At 40.5% G+C, this 24392-nt stretch overlaps 1 protein-coding gene across 8 annotated transcripts in view; it reads right to left on the bottom strand.

The window, feature by feature from the left end:
* Positions 1-3362: 3362 nt before the first annotated feature.
* Positions 3363-24392, bottom strand: part of TRAK1 (trafficking kinesin protein 1) — a 103499-nt gene continuing 82469 nt past the window's right edge. For 6 of the 8 annotated variants that reach the window (XM_042044259.1, XM_042044263.1, XM_042044266.1 and 3 more), the window contains 4 exons: positions 23542-23858; positions 18970-19299; positions 10283-10385; positions 3363-6331 (listed from right to left, as the gene is read on the bottom strand). In XM_042044259.1, the coding sequence (XP_041900193.1) occupies positions 5533-6331; positions 10283-10385; positions 18970-19299; positions 23542-23858 (1549 nt within the window). In that variant the 3' untranslated portion in view covers positions 3363-5532. The remainder of the gene's footprint in view (positions 6332-10282; positions 10386-18969; positions 19300-23541; positions 23859-24392) is intronic. The other 2 variants (XM_042044260.1, XM_042044267.1) reach the window with 1 other exon arrangement.

Here is a 24392-nt window from a genome sequence, read left to right as displayed (position 1 = left end):
GATGTAATACTGTAACATTGCGGGGGGGGCTGGGAGTGGGTGATGTCACAAATCAAGCCTTATTATTGCAGAATGCTGTCAATTAGGAAAAACCCCAACCTTTTGTTTGTCTCCTTTCCTACAGGCAGATGGATGGAGAGACAAAGATGTTCTTTCCCCTTCCTCTCTTCTGAAGGTCTCTGAAGATGTCTCTGAAAGCACACAGTCCTCAGTGCAGTCAGCTGGTGGGTTTGGCAGCTTTTCTACGCCACTCCCCCAGGACAGGGGCATCTCTGCCTGACACACAAAAATGATTTCACCACCTGACTGACACGAGTTGAGTGTTAAGAGTAAAGAAGTATGGGGGCAACTGCAGTAGTTATGAAGAGGGACTGTGACTCTGGGATACAGTGCTGTTCCTCAAGGCAAAGGGGAGCAGGCTGTTAGCAGCTGGCTATAAGCAGCTCAGCAACATTATCCTCATCATAAAAACGTCCATCACCTGCTCCTCTGGGAACAGAAGAAATTCCCCAGATGGGAAAGGGTTGTAAAGGCTGCTGAGACACCGTTCAGCTCCCAGGTGACCTGGAGGTGCTAATTTGAGCTAAACAGGGGAGCCAGCAAACCTGGGAAAGTCATTCAGCCCTGGTTGGTACAACCCTTATCCTATGGCATTAGTGAAGCCACTCTCTAGGTTGCTCTGTTTTAACCCAAGGGAAACAGCAGCCTCAGAGACGGAGGCCCTGCAGCTGGGTAGGAGCTCCTTGCATCCAGCAAAGATTTTGGGCTGAGAAGTGCCCCACAGATTCCAGCACACCCAGCAGTGCATTGGCACAACCTCCTGGTGCTGTCTGGGATGTGAGACTCCTGGCACTGCCAACTCTCTTGACATTTAATTCAGCTTTATCCAAATTCATCTTTATGAAAGCATGTGCATAAGTGCTAAATTTACACTGGCAAAACAGCAAATCAATACCTTCTTGCATTTAAAGGCTGTTTATTTTCTCCGTGAGCTTTTTTCAGTTAGTTCTGTTCCAGCTTTATTATTTCAAAACAGGTGCTGGGCAAATCTCTGTGAATGGAGCAGCTTACTGCAAACTCCACATAAATTATTTGGGAAAAGCTTGTGGTTCTGCTTGTGCAGAGCTGTGCATACAGCAGCTGTGCAAAGAGGGTGGAAACAGCAAGTGCTCCTCGTCGGAATGAGGGGAAACCTAGGCAAGAGAGAGGGAGCACCCATGCCTGGGGATGGGGCAGCTCTGCCTGGGAGCTGGGGCAGCATGTGAGGGAAACCTCAGCTACACCAATGCACCTGACCCTGAACAGTCTCATCTCCCCTGGTATTTCATGCAGGAGCACATGTGGATCCTACTCTCCTCTCCTCAGCTTTGATGCATCCCCAGCTGCTTCATCCTTGCTGCGTGTGGGCTGGCAACATGCCCCAGCCAGATGTTCCCAGCTGCAGCCCAGCTGTGCACATTTCAGCAAGCCTGACAGCAGACCAGGCACTTCCCTCTCCAAGGCTTGAGCAGAGGAATTTGCAAGTCAAACAAGGTGAACCTTTCAATGTCCCAGCAGAGCAGTAAAAGGCTTCCCTGTGTGTTCAATTTTTGTATCCCCTAAGTTCATTAAAATTCCCTTAAAGAAAGGAAAAAACTGCCTGTGTGCTTGTTAAAGCTTTAATCATCTCAAAGTACCTGTGTCAATTGAACAGCAATTGGATTCAGCACAGCTTGAAATCTATTTCAGCAGGACAAAAATCTCTGTCATCTTTTAAATACAAACATTAGTGGCTTCTCAAGTGTAGGCCATTCTCACATGAAAGCCCACTGCCTACATTATAGCCAAGGACATTGCTAAGCACCAGTAACTTTCAGGACTTTTATTTTCCTTACCATTCTGTGGTTCAGTTGGCTTGTTAAGTGAATTGAAGCAGGTCTGAACAGCACCCAGTGAGATGTGGTAGCACAGCTGAACGAGGCTAATTCTTCACCATGAATACAAGCCACGGGCAGCAGATGCCGTCTGTACCAAGGGAAGGCAGGACACATCTCACCAGCATTGTTGGACTTTTCAATTAAATGTAGAGAGCTGCCAGTACATGTGTCCAGGGAGTTGGGAGGAACTCTCAAACCTCTGTGCACAACAGCAGTATGGTGTGGGGCCATCTGATACTTACGATACATGTAAAAAGAAGAGGGAAGAGTCTCAAAAGGCTTTTTTAGCCAGTCTTGGCTCTCCAAAGAACATGCCATAGCCTATCCCTCCCTTATGTGTCCATAGCCCAGTCTTAAAAGACACAATCCTCAACACCTTATCTTCCTCTCCCCTCCAACCGAGCTTTCAGAGCAGAATTACCAGAAGTGAAGATGCATCCAGAAAAGTTTCTGAGATAGCTGAATATTGCAAGGGTGGAGCACTATTTCAACACTCTCTCTTCTGTGCATCTCAGACTCTGTGCTCTCACCTTCCCTGGACTGGCACTTGCTTAACTCATCCTGTTACCAGGCAAGGAGGGCTGGATGCACAGTGCTTATCCTCCCTGGATCCCTCCCGTTAACCATTAACTTTCTGACCACCAGCTTCCCCCAGGCTCGGAGCTGGGCAGAGAGGAAAGATGAGTGTCTGTACTCACTGACAGGCCCTGGCTGTGCCCCTGACATCAGCCTCTCTCACAGCTGGCGTAGGGCACTGCGTCACACTAATGCAAGCCCTCCATGAGTTTATTCTGGCATTACTGCTATCCCACTTTCTCTCTGTAGCAAGTACGTGATACAAATGCTTTTATTTCCCTCTCCACCTCATACACACACACACATCCTTCTCCTCAATGAGGGTGTCTAATCTTTCTAAGAGTAACTGCCTGATTATTCCCTCCCCCATTGCTTAGCTTTCACCACATATACAGGTTTTTTTGAGCTTCTCACTGCCTGATGTTTAATCACTATAATGTTCCCTCCCTCAGTAACAAAGATATTGGCTAACAACAGACCTCAGTCTTGTCTCTTTTGAAAAATACAGGATGTTTCCTCCTTATTCTGTACTTTCACATTTTGTTACTACATGTTTTGTAGTATTACTGTATTAGGCAGGAGAGTGCAAACTCCTCTCCTCCTCAAAATACAGAAACCACACAACATCCAATTCTGCATTTCTCACAACTCAAAAAATCAAAAAGTGCATTTGCTTCTCTTTTTTCTTTTGACTCAAGTTTCACTGATTTCAGCAAGCTTAAAATCTGAAAACTTTTCAAACAGTTCTGTGTCTAAGAATTCAAAAAAACAAAGGATGGCCTCTCATTTTGCTTCAACTAAGATGAGAGCAAGGGATCAAGGTGGAAGATTTATCACTTTAAAAGAACAGAGAAAAAGTTGAATAATACATGACAATGCAACTTTTCTGTTATTTTATTGATATTAGTGAAGAAAAAATTAAATTTCATCATTCTGAAGTGTTACAGTTGCTTTCTCTGGTGGGTGGACAGCTCCTACAGCTTATTTAAAGGCTAAATAATACTTCCCGATTGCACGATTAACTTCTACACTTTAAGTTCTCTTATGGTATTGCTTTCTTCCTCTGGGTATATAAAATGGTCCATTATGAAGTCCATGACTTTTTTTCAGAATCAACTGTTATTCTATCTACTGGTTTAAGATACATTCAAATAAAAAGATACTTAAATTTACTTGCAATAAGTGCACACATACAACAGCAAACAGAGCTGATGGCATTTTACTAAAACATTGTAAGTTCATAGAATAAATAGAAGTCTTCAAACACATGCTGTAACTGACCAATGTGTTTTCTTTTCTTTCTCAAAATATATCCTTAGTGTCCATAGCACTACCGCAATAACTACGTCATTCAGAAAAAAACAAACCACCCACCTATCTCTCATCACAAAGACTAAAAGACAGTTTCATTTATACAAGAAATTATCAGTGCTAATAATTTAGTAACAGTCTGGTACACATGGCAATGCACAGCAATTACATGTAGTGTGACAATGGTAACAAACGGGGAGCTTGATTTTAGATGCCACAAGAAGTGCAAGGAAAAGAAAGTGGCTGCTAAACCCTCCCTGCTTTGCTCCTCTCCATCCCCTCTCCCAAAAAATATTTATGTCTGAGCTCTGCTCTGGAAACAAGTTCCCTCCAGTCTGTTCCAGTTCCAAGGTGTTTAAACTCCTTCTACAAGCACTCAGCAGAGTTGGGAGAAACAGAGAAAAAATTGTGATATAATTCAGATTGCCTGGCAGCTAAAGGTTGCGTGAGGTCTTATGTTTCCTTTCTGAAAAAGCAGTGGGTTATATGTTTGTATGGCAGGTATTTTTTTCATTTTAAAAACACTGCTAAAATAAAGCATTTCCCCTATTTTTACCTCGACTAAGGTCTGACTTCAGATGAAAAAGGTTTCTCTGAAAAAAGAAAACAGAAAATGGGTGGAGAATATTCTCACCCTGCTTACAAGGCCACTGTCTTCAACATGCATGAAACACGAAGATCAGCATGAGGGCTGCAAGTTGCTCTTTCCTGCCTGTACCATTCTGTTACTAAATGTTTTCTGTGGTTCTCTGCTGAGGTTTCAAGGACTAACCTTTTCCTAATACTGGTTTTGCTACATGTTCTTTTATAACATTCTTATCTGTCGATCTGTTCCGCAACTTGGACTTCTAGGAAGTCACTGCCATGTTTACCTCACAAGTTGTGAAAACTGTTTTCTTTGGGCGCACTGACAAAGCATGTTTCAGTGGCGGCAACACATAGTAAAGTATTTTCCCTTCCACAATCCAGTGCAGCATTGAACAAAACAAAACAAACAACAAAAAAAGAAGTTGCACAGAGTGTAAGTGTGCCAAAGGAAACAGCGGTGGTAGGAATACATTAATATTCCAGGTACCCAGTGGGCCTGCTGACCTCAACACAGTATTAGTTCAAGTTTATAATCTTGGGGAAGAGGCAAATACAGAACAGGAAAAAAAAATTCATCCATTCAGGCATAATAGCCAGGCACTCCAATAACTCAGCTCAACTCATCTACAGAGGCAAAATTAAAACTACCACATGTTAAACTGAGTGCTTTTCTCAGTATTTAATGAAGCACAAATGCTCCCATGCTTCAAGTGATGTAATGAGAGGTCTCACATAACACATTCAATAGCTTCCCATGCACCTTTGACTCAAGTTAGGCTAGCTACAGAATTCACGTTTTTCTAGTCAAGTTATTTTTTGTTGGTTTTGCTCTTTTGTTTTTTTTCAGTGCATCTTAAAAAAAAAAACCCTTTTCAAAAGGTTAGCAAGTTAACCTTAATACAGCAATCATAACATAGAGCCTTTCGCACTCAATTGAACAGTAAAATAATCCAATTAGTTACAATAGATCTGGTACATATTTACACATTTTATACAAAGTTTACACATTTCTCCCATTAGGCACGAAGTTGATTTGTCAAACTCAAGAGGCAATGAAGGGGTGGTGGGGAAAGAAAAAGGAGATTGGAGAAAGAATCTGAGTATTTTCATTTAAAAAGATTAGCTGTAAAAATAAAGTCCTTCATTGTAAGCTAGTTTGCTTCGGGAGCTTGGTTCCCATGAGGATCCCCGAGGTGAGAGACGTTGGGCCTTTCATCTGCATGCTGGAACCCACCATGGTGGGGAAGCTCCGGTTCCTTCGGATGCCACTGTTCAGCTGGATGCCCCCAATGGCACTGGTCACGGCAGGGCAGCCCAAGGGGAGACCGTCTGGTGCCAGGCCTCCAGGAACAAGAGCCCTCACGGGTCTCTGTGCCCCACAGAGAAGAGGTCCCTGGTCATCAGTTAAAGGAGGAGCTGACGTTTGCCCTGAACTCACAACTTTGGCAATACCAAACCTCCTGACTTTGTCCACAAGATTAAGGTTGGAAACAGACACGTCAGTTTGGCTCTCACTGTTCCTGATGTTCTTTTTATTCCTCACCTCCTTCAAGATTGAACTAGCAGGTTTTGAAGCCAAGAAGTTGTCATAAGGTGGGCTGGTGCACTTGAACTCAAAAGATGGAGGGGAAGAAGAAGGTGTCTGCATGGGTGAGTTTGGGGGAGTGGAAGGAATGATCGCCATTTTCGGGGAGTACGTGTTCAGCAGGGTGCTCCTGCTGGCTCTGTCCCAGCTCTGTGGATTGTACACTGCTGCCGAGATGCCCCTTTCCTTCAGCAGCCACACCAGCCCCAGGGACGTGCTCATTGTCGTCGTGGATTCCCGGAGGTTGGTGAAGGATTCGGCCAAACTCAGACGCCGAGGAGTGCAGGGAGTAGCCACCGGGGTGCCTTTCAAATTGCTAATGCTGCCACAAGCTGGAGTAGGTGCTGCGTTAAGGCTGAAAGCAAAGGAGGAGTCAAATTATTCTCTCCAGTAGAAAACTGAAATTTACTGCAGGCAAGATTTTTAACCCTGAGCAGAGCCTTTTATCCATTTGGAGAGTGCACAGGTCACTGACAGTTCCCAGCCTCCCACAAATGTGATTACAAGCGCAAAACCATCAGATCTTACAAAACACATCTCCACTTTGCACACTTCACAGCCCAGTCTCACAGGATTAATGCCACTGCTGAGAGCCAGCACCACATTTCTCCTGATAAAACTATTTACAGGTTTTGATCAACACCCAACACCTTCACTTTTTCTTCCTGATCTACTGGCTGTAACAACTCCCAGTTGCTTCTAAGAGACAAGGAAATGCAGGAGACTGGACCAATGATATAAGCAAGACATTTACTTTTTAGTGTCACTTCTGAGCACACAGAACTGAATGCTCATTCATTAAGGCATGGTGTACTCAGTTATTCCAGAAACAAGGCATGTGGGGTATCTATGACACTGCAGATTCATGTCTGTTTGAGAGAATCCCAAGAGCTCCATGCAACCTCAGAAAAAAAACACTTTCCAACTTTTTCTAACCATGTGCAAATGATGGTCTTTTTCACATGTACACACACATACCAAAAAAAAAAAAAAAAAAAGAATTCCACAGTAGTATCTCCTAGGCATGGGTTCATCCCCTCTAATGGCACTCAGTCAGTCTTGTGCAATGCAACACTTGATGCTAAGGAAGGATTCAATGATATGAGCTGACCACTGTTCAAAGAAGGAAATCTATTCCCTCACCTTGCCAGGTTAGCAAGTAGAAGACACTCACCAAGAGTCAGAGAGAAAGTAAAGCCAGTTGAAGACAGGGGGAAAACTAAGCAGCTGGGAGGAGAAAGAACAGGGGAGAGAGTGGGATCTTGCCTTTTCAGTAGAGCCACACTCTTGGATTGGCTCAGCCAGAACACGCAACTTTAACTTAAGTTGGGTTCTCCGCACCAAGAAAAGCATCAAAGAGCCACTTTGAGACAATCTCGTTGGATTTCCAGAAGACTCTGGCCAATGACTAAATTGCATCTTTTTTGCCCCATATGGACAAAAAGGGCTCTGAGATTGTGCCTTGACTGGAATTTTCCATCTCATTACACCTTACATTAATGAACTCTACTTAGCCAACACTACTGTGCATGTCAGGTTAGACACCCTGGCATGTTTTGTGCTGCAGCTTCTGATGAGCTTAGAACATCATCTAGATCCTTGGTTTACAGAGAGCAGGTGATGTGAGTTCATGTAACACCAGAAACTCTAGTCCCATGGTCTAAAAATCAGCATATCTTTAAGGCACTTCTTAATTACAAAAATATTAGCCTGATGCTATGAAGTCTCAAGTCACGTCTTCTTTACAAGGCTAAATAGGATGTGACCAACATGATCTCTAACAGTGATTTTGAATGGTACCAACCTCCACCATAAGCAAGGGAAACTGAGGAAGTTGAATTGCAGATCCAATTCAACAAGAGGAATCCCATATATTCCTCCTGGTATGCTGCAGTGAAACACTTATTTGAGAAAACTGGCAGATATAATTAGAAAAGCAGCCTTGCTAAGTGGCTCTGGAATCGGTCTCCTTGCACCCCCGTGTGTGCTGTGGCTGTCAGTGCATGTGGCAGATGTGCTAAGGCACATCCTGATGTCCTCTCCCCTCTGCCTGTGCTGACTTAGCGGCAGGGAAGAAGGATCTCTCCCAGCAGAGCTAAGGAGACCGTGCACACTCACTGCAGCAGCACACACACTCTGAGGGCAAGGCTGAGTGGAAAGAAGTTAGTTCACAATTCTTCTCAAGCATTGACTAAAGCTGGACCCTCATAGTTCTGATTCCATTGGAACTAAAGAGCAGTGTCAGCCACTGTGGTACACTTCCCTTACAGCCAAATACACAATACAGAAGTCTTGAAAAGCGTGAGGGAGAGAAAAGAAAGAGTTTACTGCATGAACTGACTTTCGACAAGGTACGACCATATACATTTCAGAAATCCAGACATATGGTGCCAATAACCAGTCTTCCAAGATATCCTAGTCACAAGATGAAAACTACAGCACTCCAATGGTTTATTAACCTCAACAGCTTCACTCCTTCCAGGTACAGATTTCAGTTGCACAGATATGTAGATTAGTATTTCTACTAATTTTTCAGCACAGTTATACACTACAGTGCAATTAAAAAAAAAAAGCCATCCCTGCAAGAAAGCAGTTGCAGATGTTGCCTTTTTGTCCATTTGATCACTTTGGCATTGCTTTAACTGGGAAATATTTTTCCCATCAAACTGACCAACACTACAAGAAAGCCTGGACAGAACTGCAGAAACAGACTCAAAGTGGCCTCAGCAACTCAGCCCAGTGATGGTTTCAGAGTTAGATTGAGAAAAGAAACAAATAAATGAGCATTTCATTTAGCTTGATGAAATTTAGTAAGGTTAGAGCAACACCTGGGGTAGCACAGATTAAAATGCAACCAGGCAGGTAAATGCCAAACCTCTTGGGGTTATCTGGTGCCACACACACTAGCATTCCTTGTACAAGACCCTGCCAACAGAGATGCTGCTGGCAGTGCTGCTCACCCCCGACCACGCTGGGTCACAGTGTCTGCCCTACACCTCCTCTCATCACGAGACATAACGCAGTTTCTCGTCCTCCTCACATGACCTGTGAAGAATCATTTATAGTTGGTAAGGAGGAGCTCTGTAAACATGTCTGCTGAAAACAATATTTTGTTTATTTTGCTCTTTGTTCTCCTGAACGAACAATGAACTTCCATTTAACTAAGGCAGCTGAAAATGTACTGAATTTAGCTGTCTTTTCTGACTGATTTGTTTGATTTAGTATCCAAAGACTTTATTACGACCACAACTGACAGCAATTCAACAATAACAAGAAAACTAAAATAGAACTGCAACCATACAAGAGCATCTCTTCAGTAATTGTGCTGAGGGGAAAGACAGAAAAGAGTAAAGAAAAGCCAGGCAGGCCACTAATAACTAAGTTCAGAAAGGGATGCAAAAAAGTTACATTTAAACATCATACATTTCCTTTCCACTTGACAGGTTTTCATATTCAATACCCTTACTTTTCATGCCCTTCATAGGCAGTCAGTGCCTATCATGTCTAAACAAGTGTAGACCCCCTCTGCACGGGGACCTACACAGTGGTACACCCCCACACAGGAGCTGGAAGGGGCAGAGAAAGCACTGTCCTTATACACAGAGAAGAACATTCTGTAAATCCTGATTTGCTAAGGGAGGAAAACTCCCTCTTTAGGTATGAAATTCACACCACACCACACGCCCCCCTCCCCCTGGTTGTCTGATCTTCACCTTCCATAAGGCCACAACACTGCCTACTGTTGGCATGCAGTGTCTATACTGCCAATTGCTATTGCATCAGTTTCAGTCTGGCTGCCAGGAATTCATTTCTAACAATTACACCAAGGTACAAAGTAGACATCTCCCTGTTTCCAGTTATACCTCCTCCTCCATTCCTCAAGTACTTCCTGGATTTCTTTATCTGCACATCTTTTCTTCTTCTGAGAGGAAAGACTTAGACTTTCTCCCTGAAAAAACTTCTCATCTTTTTTGTGAGAGATCACATTCTGTGCATTCACATATGAGGACTATAACTAGTCTAAGATGAAGAGTAGCCAGGTTTAGATACCAGAAGCCAATATAGTTATGCCTGATCCTGCAACATCTAGAGACAACAAAACTTAAGAAATTTTGATTGGCTTTTTAAAACACCACACGTGCCTCTCAAAATCAGGCTGAGGTAACTCAAAATTGGAGGAGTAATTGGTGTGTGTGTTGTAATTCACCAATGCAGCCAATGCCTATGCTTATGCTATTATTTTGCATTTGCTTAGAGGGGAAACTCTGATAGAGCTGAATGCTTTGCCATCATGAGAATCCCTTACCTTGGCGTGACTCGTGTGAGTTCATCGGAGGGGTGCAGAATGCGGCAGGTGGTGAAGGTGAAGGTGGAGTTGGTTTGTGACATGCACTTCCCAGGATGAGGTACTAAATTAAAAAAAAGCAAATTCTTTGCATTTTACACAAGAAAGGGGAAAACCAAACTTCTGTGTGCTGATAAGACAGATGCAATAAGTGATGAGGCACCTTGATGGGATCAATGCAAGAGAAGAGAAATGCCCAAGTACTACAGTGTTAAGCAGACACTTGTTCTCCAAAGGAACACCTCTAGGACTCCAAGGCCAGTGCTAAAAAGGTCCACTGAAACTTGCCCATGATCACAAACACTGCAGATTAGGTTTTGTTCAAGCCACATTTAGGCCAGGCAGTGCTTGAAATGCTAGTCCTTATCTAAACCAGCAACTTGCATCAGTGGGAAATTACAAGCAGCATTTTCTAGTACCAGCTCAGGAGCACCGGGATTTTCTAAATGCTTGTGCCTTTCAGCTTTTAGCTTGATCCACAAAAAGGTATCCCCATTACTTCTCAGTAATGGATCCATCAGGCTAATGCTACAGGAGTACAGATTGTTGGGGTGGGAAGGGGAGGGACACACATTAATTACTGTTTCTCTGACTTTCCACATCCACGATATGGAAAGTGGTAAGTTTTTTGGATCCACTACTTTACATCTGTGACATTTCTCTTGTGCATGTGATTACGTTCTTTAAGAATGTATGTCCTCAGCTGCATAGTATAGCAGTTTTTGAATATTTGTAGACAGTGTAGTAAGCAAATTTCCTAACAAATATGGCTGTAAAACTGCCACTGGTGATAGATCAGTGATTTGGGAAAGAAGCAATATAGCTCGGTTTTAAAAATGAAGGACTTAGGACAACTTCTTTCTTCTTGGTAGAAATGATTCTGTGGCTGTATTAACCTGCTATATAATGCAGCTGTGGTCACTGCAAAAAAACTACAGAATTTAAGAGCCATGCATCTGAAAAGCTGGTTGAAAAACGCCCAGAGTTAAATATTACATCAAAGATATCATGATTGCATAGGTTCTCTTACTTAGTAACCAAACTTAGCAGTGGTCAAAAGACATGCACAATAAAAACTGTGTGCAGCTCCCTCCCCCCAGTCCTACCCAACCCTCTGAGCCATTCCCTGATTAAGCCACATTTTAATACCACAGTACACAACTATTCAACACACTGCAAAAGACAGACAAACCGACCAGGTAGACCAGACACCATTCTGAACTCCCAGAGCAGCTTAGCAGAAGCAAGGCAAGTCTTAATTGTGGCTGTGTTCCCTTTTTCATATATAAAGTATCACAGCTCCAAAACAGTGTGTGTGGTTAGGTAGCCCTTTAAGAACACATAAAAGCAGTGTGTGAAGGGTAGAGCATGGGCAGTGTGAACAGTGGAAGCAGAAGTGGCTGAGCATACAGTGTGAGGTAACTTCTAGTCAGCGCTGGAATGTACGGCTGTACATTAGAGAAGGATATTTCCAAGGACCCACTGGAGTGTCATGTTAACACACTCAAATGTTAGCACAGCATAACATAACAACAAGCTCTACTTCACCTCCAGAGATGGTAATTAGGATGCTTCAGGAATCCAGTTGCTTTAGAGATTAGTGTGAGCACTACAAAAGCTATTACAAGGGAGCACAGCCTAGCAATCATGATTCTCTCCATTTTGTAGAGAGTTATAAGAAAATCTGGAGAAAGAGCTCAAATAACTGGACATGAAAAAATTGGTTATTTAGAGAAACACAGGACTTTAACATAAATCAATTAGAAACAAAGCAATTATCCCTGGATGATGAATAGAGAACAGAATAAAGCAATGCTGGTTTAAGATTGCAAGCTCAACCCAAAGCACATAGCTGTAATACAATCAGTGCATTTTCCCCATTTGTAATATCCACTGGGCATCCCCTCAGATTGGAGACAGGCACATTGAAGAAACATAGCTGCATTAGCAAAAGCAAGACTCATTGCTACTAATGAGTCAAAGATAGGAGAAGGCTGCTAAAAGTAAAGAAATCACTAACTCTAATCAGAGGAAACAAATTGAAAAGATGAAAGTAATCTATCCATTGCCAAGGATGTATTTCACCCTCAAATACCACTAAGAAAGTCCTGTACCAGCTTCATCCTCCATCAGTCAACAATGGTGTGTATCATACTGCTGTAGCATTTTCCATCCTTTGGACACAGTAAAAAGAGTGAGAACCTGTTGCTGTAAATGAACAAAGTTTATCAAATAGAAACAAAATGATTAATTTCTAACTTAGTAATTTTACATATGAATGGCCATCTCCTGAGCTGGTATAAATTAATGAGGAATTAATACATTTTTATAATAAGAAAGACTACCTTCACACTTACATATACCAAAGTATTGTCTTAAATATAAACACCTGCTCCATGTAACTGCCTGAAACCAAATGTTTTACTGATACCCTCTTTTCCAAAGTAGTCATAGTTTAACAACAAGGCTTCATATCTGTATGAAAAAAAATCTGTACATAACTCAATGCTTAACAAAATTTACAGAAACATCATGTAACTTCATCCATCAGGAACCCTCTGCAAACTGTTAGTGCATTTTCCCCCTAAATTAAAATTAAATCTAAACCTAAGATTTCGGCTGGATTGTGTTTCAGCACTCAGGAATTAATTATTCTTCACGTTAAGTTTTCTCAAACAATTCACAGGCATTATGGAAAAATGCAAACCATCATAGCTGAAAGGGACTCTCTTGTAAGCACAAACACTATCATAAAAACACCTTTTAAAATACTGGGTGGGGGGGAAATAAAAAAGGCAGGTTCCAGTCAAACTGAGTGCAGAGAGCTCCATCTTCTGGTAAAACAAACACGGCCTTCCTCACACAAAACACAAAGCTGATTTGTATCTCAGAGCTGTCTCAGATCCAGCTTCAAGACTCAGAACCTGTGGGCTATTCTGCTAGGTGTAAACAGCAAAACAGGTATGTTTAGGACATGACCTTTTGCCCAGAGAACTCCCAAAAGGTCATTTAACCCAGATTTTCAACCAGCTTGTGCAGAGGAAGGTACAAAGTTACAGTAGGTAAATGAGTGGCCTGCCCCGTCCACAAGAAGATATCAAGGCAAATTAAGTTTGAGGAAGATTTGTAAGAGGTAGCTACATTAAAACACCATTAACCTTTGTACCATTGGATCAAAATTCAAATTTGCTGTTATGCTGAAATAACAGTGAGGAGGCAGAGAGCTCACGGTGACTAGCAAATCTTTTTTTGTATTTTGTACAAACACCTATTCTGGCACATACAGATTTATTAGGAAATTAACTTTAAAAAAATTGGGAAATCTTCAGAGTATGATTTGATCCAGACTGACACAAAGTTAACACTTTAGTCCAACAGTGAAGCAAGCCACTCTGCTCCATCATTTCTTTGGCATGTTTCAAGAAAAGGAGGGAACCTGGTTCCCTGCTATTTGAGCAGAGAGCACACTGGAATTAGGGCATCTCTTTAGCACGGGCTGTGGAAACAGGGATGGAAGGACAAGCAGATTGAGGCATCCTTAGAGCAACAATATGGTGTTTTAAACCATTAGAAGTTTACTGCTGAATAGAAAAGTTCTGCCTGCTTTAAAAGAGGATAACAAAGGACCACTAGGAGGCATTTTTTTCCTATGTGTGGTCATCTGGAATACAGGCTATCGACTTCACTTCTGCCAGTTTGTGCCACCAATTCCATTCTTGGGTGAGGTGAAATTACTGGAAACTAGGCCATAAAACCCCATTAGGATCCACAGGACAAGACAGGGGCTTCATGTAGTCTCTAGATTTAGCAGAGTTCATCCCCTCCAGGTGGCTAAAGATGAGAGCTCTGACACCCAGTGCTACCTGTACTGAAAATGCCTGGCTGACAGAATAGGGAGAATATAGAGTAGGCCGGATCTGATGCCTGGGTGAACCACTACAGTGGAAAGGAGATAGGTGATAAAAACAACAGCTGTAAAATGTGAACACGGTGCTCTCCTAGAAATGTAGTATGTGATGTGAATACTCAAAACGTCCAAGAATTCGTATGTCTGCACCAGGAGCATTGCTTTTGTTACATTTCTTAAACAACGAAATTATTGTCTGAATACCTGATTTTCCAAAATCTTCATTTATTTTGCCTTTGGAAACAGCAAGAGAGGAAAAACCGAACAAAGGCAGGTATTCTTTGGACAGGGTGTTTCTCTGGCTGAGGTCACTTTCTTGTATGTATATAACCATTGAGCATAGATGTAAAAAGACTTCAAAGTATTTAATGCGGCTTCAATATGAGTTTATGCAGGCTATGATCCCCAAATTAGAATTCAAGCATTTTAACAGCATAGACAGCAACTGCTGACAGACTTCTCTTAAAGAAATAATTACTGTGAAATATTCATGCCATTTGAAAATAAAATATATTTAAATATGCATCAATACCTTAGTTCTAAGAAGAGTTACAAAATTTATTGCTTTTCTGTACAACGGTAACTTTTTAGAAGCATGTATAGAAATCCTGCTAAAACCAAATCAAACATAAGACATTCATTATGTGGTTTTGTGATTTTAGGCATCTATTTGGAAAGTCCTCCATGTCATGATTAAGGTCTAAGCATGTAGTACAAGAGTGCTGATCCCATAACGCTGTGCACATGTCTATTCAAAGCAATCAATCAGTGGAACTAAAAAACACAAGTACTGAAATACCAGTTTATGCACCCAATACTAGCAGGCAATTAAGTACACACTGCATCAAGTGTAGCCCTTCCAACTTCAAAATCCAAACACTGATAACATTATTAAGTGCTTCGAATGGCTGGTGTTTTGTCTCTTTAAGGGAAACACGAAAGCAAGTGAATTAAAAAACCCCAACAAACCAAACAAAAAACCAATGCCAACAACCCCTCCCTCCAAAACAGATTCTGTACAGTTTCATAATACACTAGTTTTTTTCACAGAACAAAAAAATATATTGAGGTTACTAAAAATTTGTGCTTCAAAAATTACTTGTCCCAGATGATTTTAAGAACACTATGTCCTGTAACTTCTTTACGATTCCATTTATGCTGAAAGTCTACAAAAGTGATACACAAATCTCAGCCTATTCCTGGGTATTAGGCTAGAACTGCAACTTTGTAATTTATGATCCTCCATAAAGTTAACTCTACCCACACACAGCATGTGGCTCCAACAGACCAACTGCAGACCATAAGGCACATGTGTGCTAACTTCTCCTGATTGGGATAGAATATGCATTTATGGTGAGGAAGCTATTTTATAGATCAATGGGTACTACAGGTTTCAACACAGGGACAAGAAAACTCAAGGAACGTAACTTTTCCTTATTTAGTCAGAATGATTTCTGACTCTACCTATCACAAGAATATCTATCACAATTGTCCTCAATATGTTTTAGCTACAAGACATTTTTGGCACCAGCTGTGTTTGCTCTCCTGAGCCTGGAAGTCAAAACAAGCTCTTGGGCTCATCCTGAGAAGCACTTTGCACACACAAAATGGCAATATGAACAGGGCTTGTAAGTGCTGTGACAGAGAACATATCCAGTGCAAAAAAGGCAAGATACAAACCTCAGAGCATACAATCAACTGAAGCAGAAACCCGCAGAAACCTGCCCAACAGACTAAGACAACTTACACCTGCTGGGAAGGTCCTTGTAGGCACTGTATTACTAAAAACCTTTTGGTCTGAGGCTAGAAAACCTGTAGCTCTAAACTGGCCCACTTTATGGCCTGCCAACAGGAACCGTAAGAAGATACCTTCCAGCTTTTACAAACCTCTTGAATGAGATTTTTCCACAATGGAGCTATCCTGGATTACAAGCAAAGGCACTATCGCTAGAGACTCCGTGCATGATATTTCTTTCCTTCCCTTTTTATTTTACTTCCACATTCTCTAGAGTTTATTCTGTATGTTGCCAACTGGAACCTCCCTTGGAATCATGCAAGCAATGATGTTGTAACCTTGTATTCATGATGGGCTCATGATGAGGTGCCACAAGTCCATACACACCCGTACCTGCATTGCACTTCCTACAGAGAAATCTAGAAAAAAATGCGGAGGAGAAGCAATGGCTGCACAATATTTAAATACGAAATAAATTCATAAGCTCAGCATGCACCTCCTTCTCCCAAAAGGTATTCTTCAGTGGGCAGATTGTGGATCCTAAGAAGTACTGCTCCATTATTAAGTGCCTACTCTGACAAAATCCACAGTTATCTCCTCCTTGTATAATGCCTGATAAAGTGCTTCAACAAAAAGCAGACACAGTGTCTTTACTTCATTTGAGCAACACAACCAGTATGGTAGCTCATCGATACTCCTAAATCCTAAGCAACAGGGCAATTTGAAAGAAGGCAAAAGAATGGGAAATTAAAGTTTTCAGTGCACTTGTTCGTTCTATACAAAGTTATTAATTTTGACCCACTTATTTCTGTAATGTATTAAAATTACTCAGCAAACAATACCAGGTAAAATAAGATTGCTACAGCAATTTCATTGATTTTATCTGCTTTGTCAATTTATAAGGTAGGGAATTCACTTAAAAACCCTGTCTAAGACAGACTTTTCCCAGCAATAACCAGTAAATAACCTTTTAATAAACAGTAACCTATATTCAAATCATAATGGAGACAGAAAATGGAAGGAAGTACTAGACTTTCTTACCAGTTTGTAATTACAGAGCAGGCCTATATTTATTGCTCTACTCCAAAGAAAGAACTCTTCCAAATTATTACCCAGAAATATTTTACTAATCTGTTCTTTTAAAAAAACCCCAAACAAGGAACTAAACAATATCCTTAGCTATGTTTTCACATGACAATGAGTCTTCTACTTTTTTGACATGTTCCTGTGTTGAATACTCTTCCCATTAGAAAATTCTTCAAAATGTAACCCAAGCATCGTTTTTTTGCACATTTACTGTACCCTGAGTACATGAAGAACTGCTTGTTCCCTTCCTCTCAATAGCAACACATTTTAAAATTAATTGTATCTTTTGTTGAATCTTTTATTCTCCAGATCCTAAAAATGCCAGTCCTTGATTCTCGTATCTCCAGCTTTCCTTGCTGTAGTTACTCAGACTCTTCAAAATTATAAAAATCTGGATAATATCCAAAACAGTACACAACTTCCTGAAGAGGCATTATTATTTTCATACTGACATACAAAAAATAATATAAACATTATTTCTAGGATCTCATAGAACAAGGACAACTTTTGCCAATGGAAAGGGAAGTTGAAGGGTTTGGATGTTGAAGCACTGTAACAGGCTGCCCAGGGCAGTGGTTGGGTCACTACCCCTGGAGGTATTTAAAAGATCTGTAGATGTGGCACTTAGGGACATGGTTTAGTGGTGGACGTGGCAGTGCTGTGTTAATGCCTGGACTCAATGACCTCAGAGTTCTTTTCCAACCTTAATGATTCTATGGTTCAAAGTTTAACCTTAATACAACTGACTGTAGAAAGTAGCTTATATTCAGCAGCTGAAAGCACTGAACTGCCATTGCAGTAAGAGCTGAAGATACTCTGCATGTCATGATAATAACAGAAATATTATTGTTTAGCCCTGAGACAATCTAATCTTCCAAAGACCAGCCAAATATTAAATTATGATTTATCCCAGAAAAAGGAGAGGGAAGGAAGTGTCTTCATTTAAAGTAGTTACAAAAAAAAAAAAATCTGGGAAATAAAAAAGGAGTTATGGCAATTTTCTGATTCTGGACTAAATATAATTCTCTACCAGAGGCAAATCTTAATGAAGACTATACAGCTTATTAAAACAAAACCCCCATATCCCAAGGACAAAAAAGAAACCACACAAATTCAAACCACATCTATAGTCTTGAGAATCTGTGATCTTGTGCAATAATAGACTGCTAGTGTCAGTTCAGAGTATCTAATAACTCATGCAGTACTGTGTCACTTAAAAATGTTTAAGTCTTAATATGTTATAAATAAGTAGGACAGGATTTAATAGTGTGGTGCAGAAAGAATAAGGGAAATGTTATTAGTCACTGCATAAAAACATCCCCTTAATTCGTCATCTCGGAAGGACTTTAAAAACAGCTAAGTGTATCTGAGGTAAGTGAATTAAACTTTCAGAATTTCTTTGGTGATTTTCAAGGCACTCCATTTGTTTCAGCAAAGGCAAGGTAGATGCACCTTTAGTGCACCAATCATTTAGTCTTCGTTTTTTTCCCAAAGCACAGAAATCTAAAACATGACATCACCTCTTATGAACAGTCAGAATCTGCACTACAGTAATACAAAATATATGTAATCTCTACATTACACACACAACAGCGTGCACTAAATACACACACAAGTTGAATACGTGCCACACAAAGGTTTGTGAATGAACCACTTCCTTTTAGCAGCCTTCTCTTATCAAAATAGAGTAAAATACTGACCACAGATGCTGTTACTGAAAAACGAATTAAGAGATTATCAAAGAAACGATTTTTGAGCCAATGTTAGAATGGTTATGTTCTAACCACTGCACGCACTATCGTGCAGAAGCTACACACAAAGCAATACTATGGATGCTGTTCTGAAGAGACGTGAGAATGGCCCAGTAATCAAAATCCTGTAAAGATGTCAGTTTTACTGGACTTAATGAGTTTCCCTCACCAGACCCCTCATCATCGTCAGTCGCGGACTCCTGCATCTCCTCTGTGAAAGCCTGAGATTGGCGGGGGTTATTCTTGTTCTCTGAAACAGTCACTTGTGCTTGTGACCTCTCACCTGAGGTCTCTGTGTGCTGAACTGGCGTCGAGGTAGTTAGGCCCTTGTAAGAAATGTCACCTGTCTCATCTTCCTCATAGTCATTAAGGCAGTACACTTCATCCAGGTCCAGGTCTAGGGTCCTGAAGCCCTTAGTGACAACCCCGGGCCTCGGGTCCAGGATCCCACCCAAGTGAGGCTGAGCCAGCTGCTGCCAGTGGTGCAAAGTGGCAGAACCTTGAAAGTGAACAGAAAGACAACCAAAATAAATTAGTAAGCAATCCAAGACCTAAAAGACAAAGTCCCTCTTCATTTATCCAAAAGACCAAACGTTTGGGAGCTCCAAGCCTTTAGTATTTCTGCGTTTAATGTTTCTAGGAAGACATGCTACAGCACAAAAATGCTTCATCTATGCTTCAGCATTTCCACACCAGTGTGAAATAAACTGATCACATCAGCACTTAGGCAAAGCCTGGTGGTGAGAAGCAGCACACTTGTGCACATGCACATTCCCTCCCCATAAATATTCACATCCACTTCAATTCATGGGATTAAGCAGGAATAAAAAGAATTTATATTTTAACTGTTGATCTGAGCACCATCACAGAAAGCTCTAAGAGGAACATATACCACACATTCCCACATTAAGCTCACACTAAGACAAGTGCTGAAAACATGCCAGAATTTACTACCGGTGGCTAACAGGACAGTAGTCACACAGATTGCACAGCAATTTTAGCTCTGTACCATATGTTAGAAATCCCCACCAACTTCAGGCACGTGTAAGCAGATACACAACTCTGAACTACATGTCAAGTCTAAAGACCTGTGTGGACCCTATGCTACAGGAATTCAGCTACTACATAACTAAATGCTACTGTACCTGTAGCTTCATCCTTGGCAGAGAAATGTTTTGAAAAAGGAGGTGCATTTTACAGAGAAAAGCATTCAATATTCAAGGTTTAATAGGAGACAGTCAGAAACAGCAATGGATCAGGCAAAATTGATGTATACACTGAGATGTGCCCTGTGAAATCAGGGGAGGATTTATCTGATTCCTCAAGTAGCAATTAAACACTGCTTGCAAAGGCCTGCATTTTCCTCTGTGCCCACAATCACTTCTGTGTTGAAATACGTGACTTAAAATCACACATATCCTATTACACAAACAAAACAGCTTTATTTTCATTTCTGCCAGCTCAAATCAGAGCAGTTTTTGCAGTCCTGTTCCTGTTGCCTCTCTGCAAAGCAGAATACTCACTCATTCAAGAAGCTGGCACACAAATATCTTACCCATAATCAAAGACCAAGAGTTCAATTCGTTTCACGGTGTGTGTAACAGCCTAAACAACTGTAATAACGTGAGAAGGGACGGCCCTCACATACATTATTTTCAATCTGAGAAAAATCCTACAGAATGAGCAAAATTGTCATTTCACATATTGCATTTGAGGAAGCTTACTGTATATAGGAAGTGAACAGGGAAAAACTTCTTCTAGAATGAGTGGGAACAATGGAAGGCATTTTAATTAAGCCTATCTCACTTTTTAGGATCTGAATTTTTTTAGCTCAGAATAAAGGGATCTGCTAGATTACTTTGGCTAATGACACTATCTATTTTTTTGCTTTTATTTAAAGTAAGTCTAGAGGCATTAAAGAAAATTCACACCCTCAAAGCTCAAGAAGTAGAAACCATTACAACCCCAAAATGAGAGAAGAGACATCCTTAGAACTTGTATTTACTTCTGAATTGTCACAAAGGCCAAGTTTTTTGCTTCTATATAAAAGAAATACCCCAGAATGTGAAGAAGTGACAGATATTGTCAAGCCTTAACCTAGGGGTAGAGGTTTTCTGTCAGACTCTACTCCAAGAATTAAAGAACAAAGAAAATCAAAATTTCTTTCTGCACTACCTGCAAGTATAAAAATTCAATTAACTTCTACATGCTAGCTCCTGAAGATGTAACCTTTTTCACCTTAAAGCACACCAAAACTTATACTTAAAATAAACTGTGCGGAATACAAGCACTTAATTGTTAATATATATCTCATATCTTCCCATAGGAAAGGTATTTACCAAAATATCTGCATTTTGAGCTTTAACATTTCTATTAAAACTACAGAAATCAAAACAGCCTAAGCTCCATCACAAACAGGAAGATATCTGGGTCTAATCTTGATCTCATAAAATGTGTGTAAGCAAGCTTTAATTTCCCATACAGAAAATGAACACAAATGTACAAGGGAATCCAACAACAGTAAATCCCCAATAAAAAGAAAAAAGAAAGCTGCAGAAGTCAAAAGAAGAGGGAAATACAACACTTTTTTGGCCTACATTCATTCCCAGGTGCCTCCCAGATGGTTTTGTAAAGTATTTTATCAGAAAAAGTTGGCATGAGGGAATTACTGTGTGACAGTGGGACTGCCACTGAAGGAAGAAGGAATATAAGAACAAAATAAGTATATGAATGGAATAATTTTTTTCCCTATATTCCTGATATCTCTGCATGATTGCACATAAGGTTTGGGGATCAGAGAAAGCTTAGGAATTCACAGTGTATTGCTCCCACAATGGCAACAAAAGTGGGTGAAGACATAATCAGTCCAAGTTTTTAGTTTTCCTTCAGGACACAGGTAATGCCATTTCATGCTTATGACACAACAAGTTACAAGTGCATAGTTTAAAAAAAAAAGAAACAAGAAAAATCTCACTAGACTATAACTAAAGCAAATCACATCAAGGATTGCTTCTGTTTGACTAAAAGAAAGCATGTTTTTTTTTTTAAAGGTGCAAAATAAGATTAATTTCTTAGTGCTTCTGTCACTTTTTTTTTCTGGGGGATTTAAAAGATTGCTTTAAAGGAGAAGAAGTCATTAACCTATATTAAATTTATTACAGAACTAATTTTTATTTCTTCTGTTTTCTGGCATGAGCACCCAACACAGTAATAAAACCAAAGGCACAACTACTTATAACAGTCTGCAGGTACAGCAGACTATTTTGCCCCAGTAGTCTGAAGGCAGCCGTGAAGTTGAAAAAAAAAAAAAATTAAGTCTCATGAAAAATATTCAGAAAAGAAACTAAGCTGAAGGGAAAAACAAAATCACAAAGATACTTAATTAATAAAAGTTAACCAACATAAAACTTATGAAACAGGCAGACACAAACATGCTACAAATAAGATCTAAAACCAAACATGAGAAGTACTTTAAAAGGAGCAATAATTTCAAGACAGAAATGACCCAGTGAAAACACTGAACAAAACCAGGGGGAAAAAAAAAACCCGGACAGATAGAAAGATGATAAAGACTTTAAGAGTTTATTGGAAGACAAAAGCAGATATAATGGGATGGTGACAGAAATTTATTACAGTGGTAGCAACCAGAAACTGAAACAAAGTGGGATCATCCTTTCTTTCCCTCACGTGGTACAAGAAGTTTTATGACCTTTAAAAGCAGCCATGAAAACAAACTATTAAAATCTGCTTGACAGTATGAGTTGGCGCGCTATGGCTATAGTTTCATTTGAACAGGTCGGTACAGTACATCACTTTCTTCAGGACATAAGAATGCTTATTTTTGCTTCTGAGTATGTGTCATGCTATATGCTCCTTATAGATGAAATAAATTTGTTCTAAAAAGATGAAAAAAAGGAAGTTCTGCAACTAAAACACACACAATGCAATGCAATACAAGAGCTCTGTTAAAGGAAAAGAGAGAGAGAGAAGCCAAGGCTAAATGACATTAGCTAGTGTATCGGTGAAGTACTACAGGAAAACTTCATTTGGTTTAAAACCTGGAGGAATTGACTCAACTAACTTCCAGCCACAACCTGAAAGAACTGAAGAAAGCCAGGCAGACTATACTACATATGCTTGGACAGCTTTGTTTAAACAGCCTATTGAAAAGAACTTAGAAACAGAGCTCTAGCCCTGACTACCATCCATCTCTATCTTGCCTTTTCCTGAGACAATGAATGAAGAATATTTGACTTTAAAAAACCCCACCTCTTTGATACATGAAATGCAAAGCCATAGTGACTCATGTATGACCACTCAAACAGCCCAATAAAAAAAATCACTAAAACAGTCTTATTACATCAACTGGACTAATTGAAAGCAGGTAAAGGCCTTTCCAGATACTAATTTACAGAACTCTTGTTTAGATTTCATAGATTTATCCACTTTCCTTTTCCAATTATGAAATGGTAACATTTAAGTCAGATGTAAAGCTGCACTGCTGATGTGCACATGTGGCCTGTAATATTTATTTTACTGCCTTGGCTGGGATTGTTTCCTAACACCTTTAAGGCTTGTGAAAAATATAGTAGCTAGAAGATCTCAAACCAACAGCGTGGATTACTGTCTCTAAAGTAAAAAGAATATGTATTACAAAGATTTCCTGCTTTCTGGTGATGGATAAGAGACCACAAAGAGTCACTAATAACAACAGATAAAGGCCGAGGCCCTTTGTTATCACCTTCTAGTGGTTTCACAATCTGAAGCTTTTCTGGCAGGTAGGAGCGACTGCTGATAGACATTCCTGAATATCCAGTGAATTCTGAAAATCTGGAGTGAGTTCCCAGTGACATGATGCTCTCCGTGGGGGTAACGGAACCACTGTGGAGTTCTCCCTTTTCTGCCAGTTCCCGCAACTTCCTTTCCTGCTCTTCCTCAAAGAACTTGCGCTCCGAGAGGTAATTCTCCCGCCGGAGGGAGAGCCTGCGAAGGGCAGTCTCTAGGTCACTGGAGCCTGGAGTCCCTGGAGTTCCAGGCTTCTTCATCCTGTCTTCATTTCTAAAACATAAAGGGGGACATAGACAAATAAAAAAAAAGGGGGGAGGGGAAAAAACCACATTCTTAAAAATGCTTAAAACTTCCACATGACAGTTTTGAGACATAAGTACCTTTAAATTACTATGTCTGGGAACAACTCGCTAGTCATCAGGACAGCTCAAAGGCAAACACCAGTCTATTTCATAGTAAAAGAGTTTTGAATCCTAGTTCCTGCGTAAAAACTCCTGGCTGGAAACGTGTGCTTTACTTAAGAGCTTCCTCTGACAAAGAGGTGGGAGATGTCTACTTGTTACACAGACTCAAGTAAGCAGGCCCCACGTTAAAGGGCCAATGCTGCAAGAATACCACAGTGAGTCACAAGAGTAAACACGACAAACATACATTGTTTTAAAGTATTAAGCTGCTTTTACTGAAAAGTATATACAGCACAGAGTGGAGCTGTACTGGGGGAAGAGAAAGAAGCTAGAAAAGTAAAGTTCTGATTGCTTTCATTCATAAGTTTTCATATTAGGTAACCTACAGATGCACACTTTA

Source organism: Corvus kubaryi, unplaced genomic scaffold (assembly GCF_017639235.1).
Source record: "Corvus kubaryi isolate FWS band 111438036 unplaced genomic scaffold, C.kubaryi_AGA036_p1.0 37398, whole genome shotgun sequence".
Classification (NCBI taxonomy): domain Eukaryota; kingdom Metazoa; phylum Chordata; class Aves; order Passeriformes; family Corvidae; genus Corvus; species Corvus kubaryi.
The sequence above is the reverse complement of the archived record's forward strand: the minus strand, read 5'-3'. Positions and strand labels throughout refer to the sequence as shown.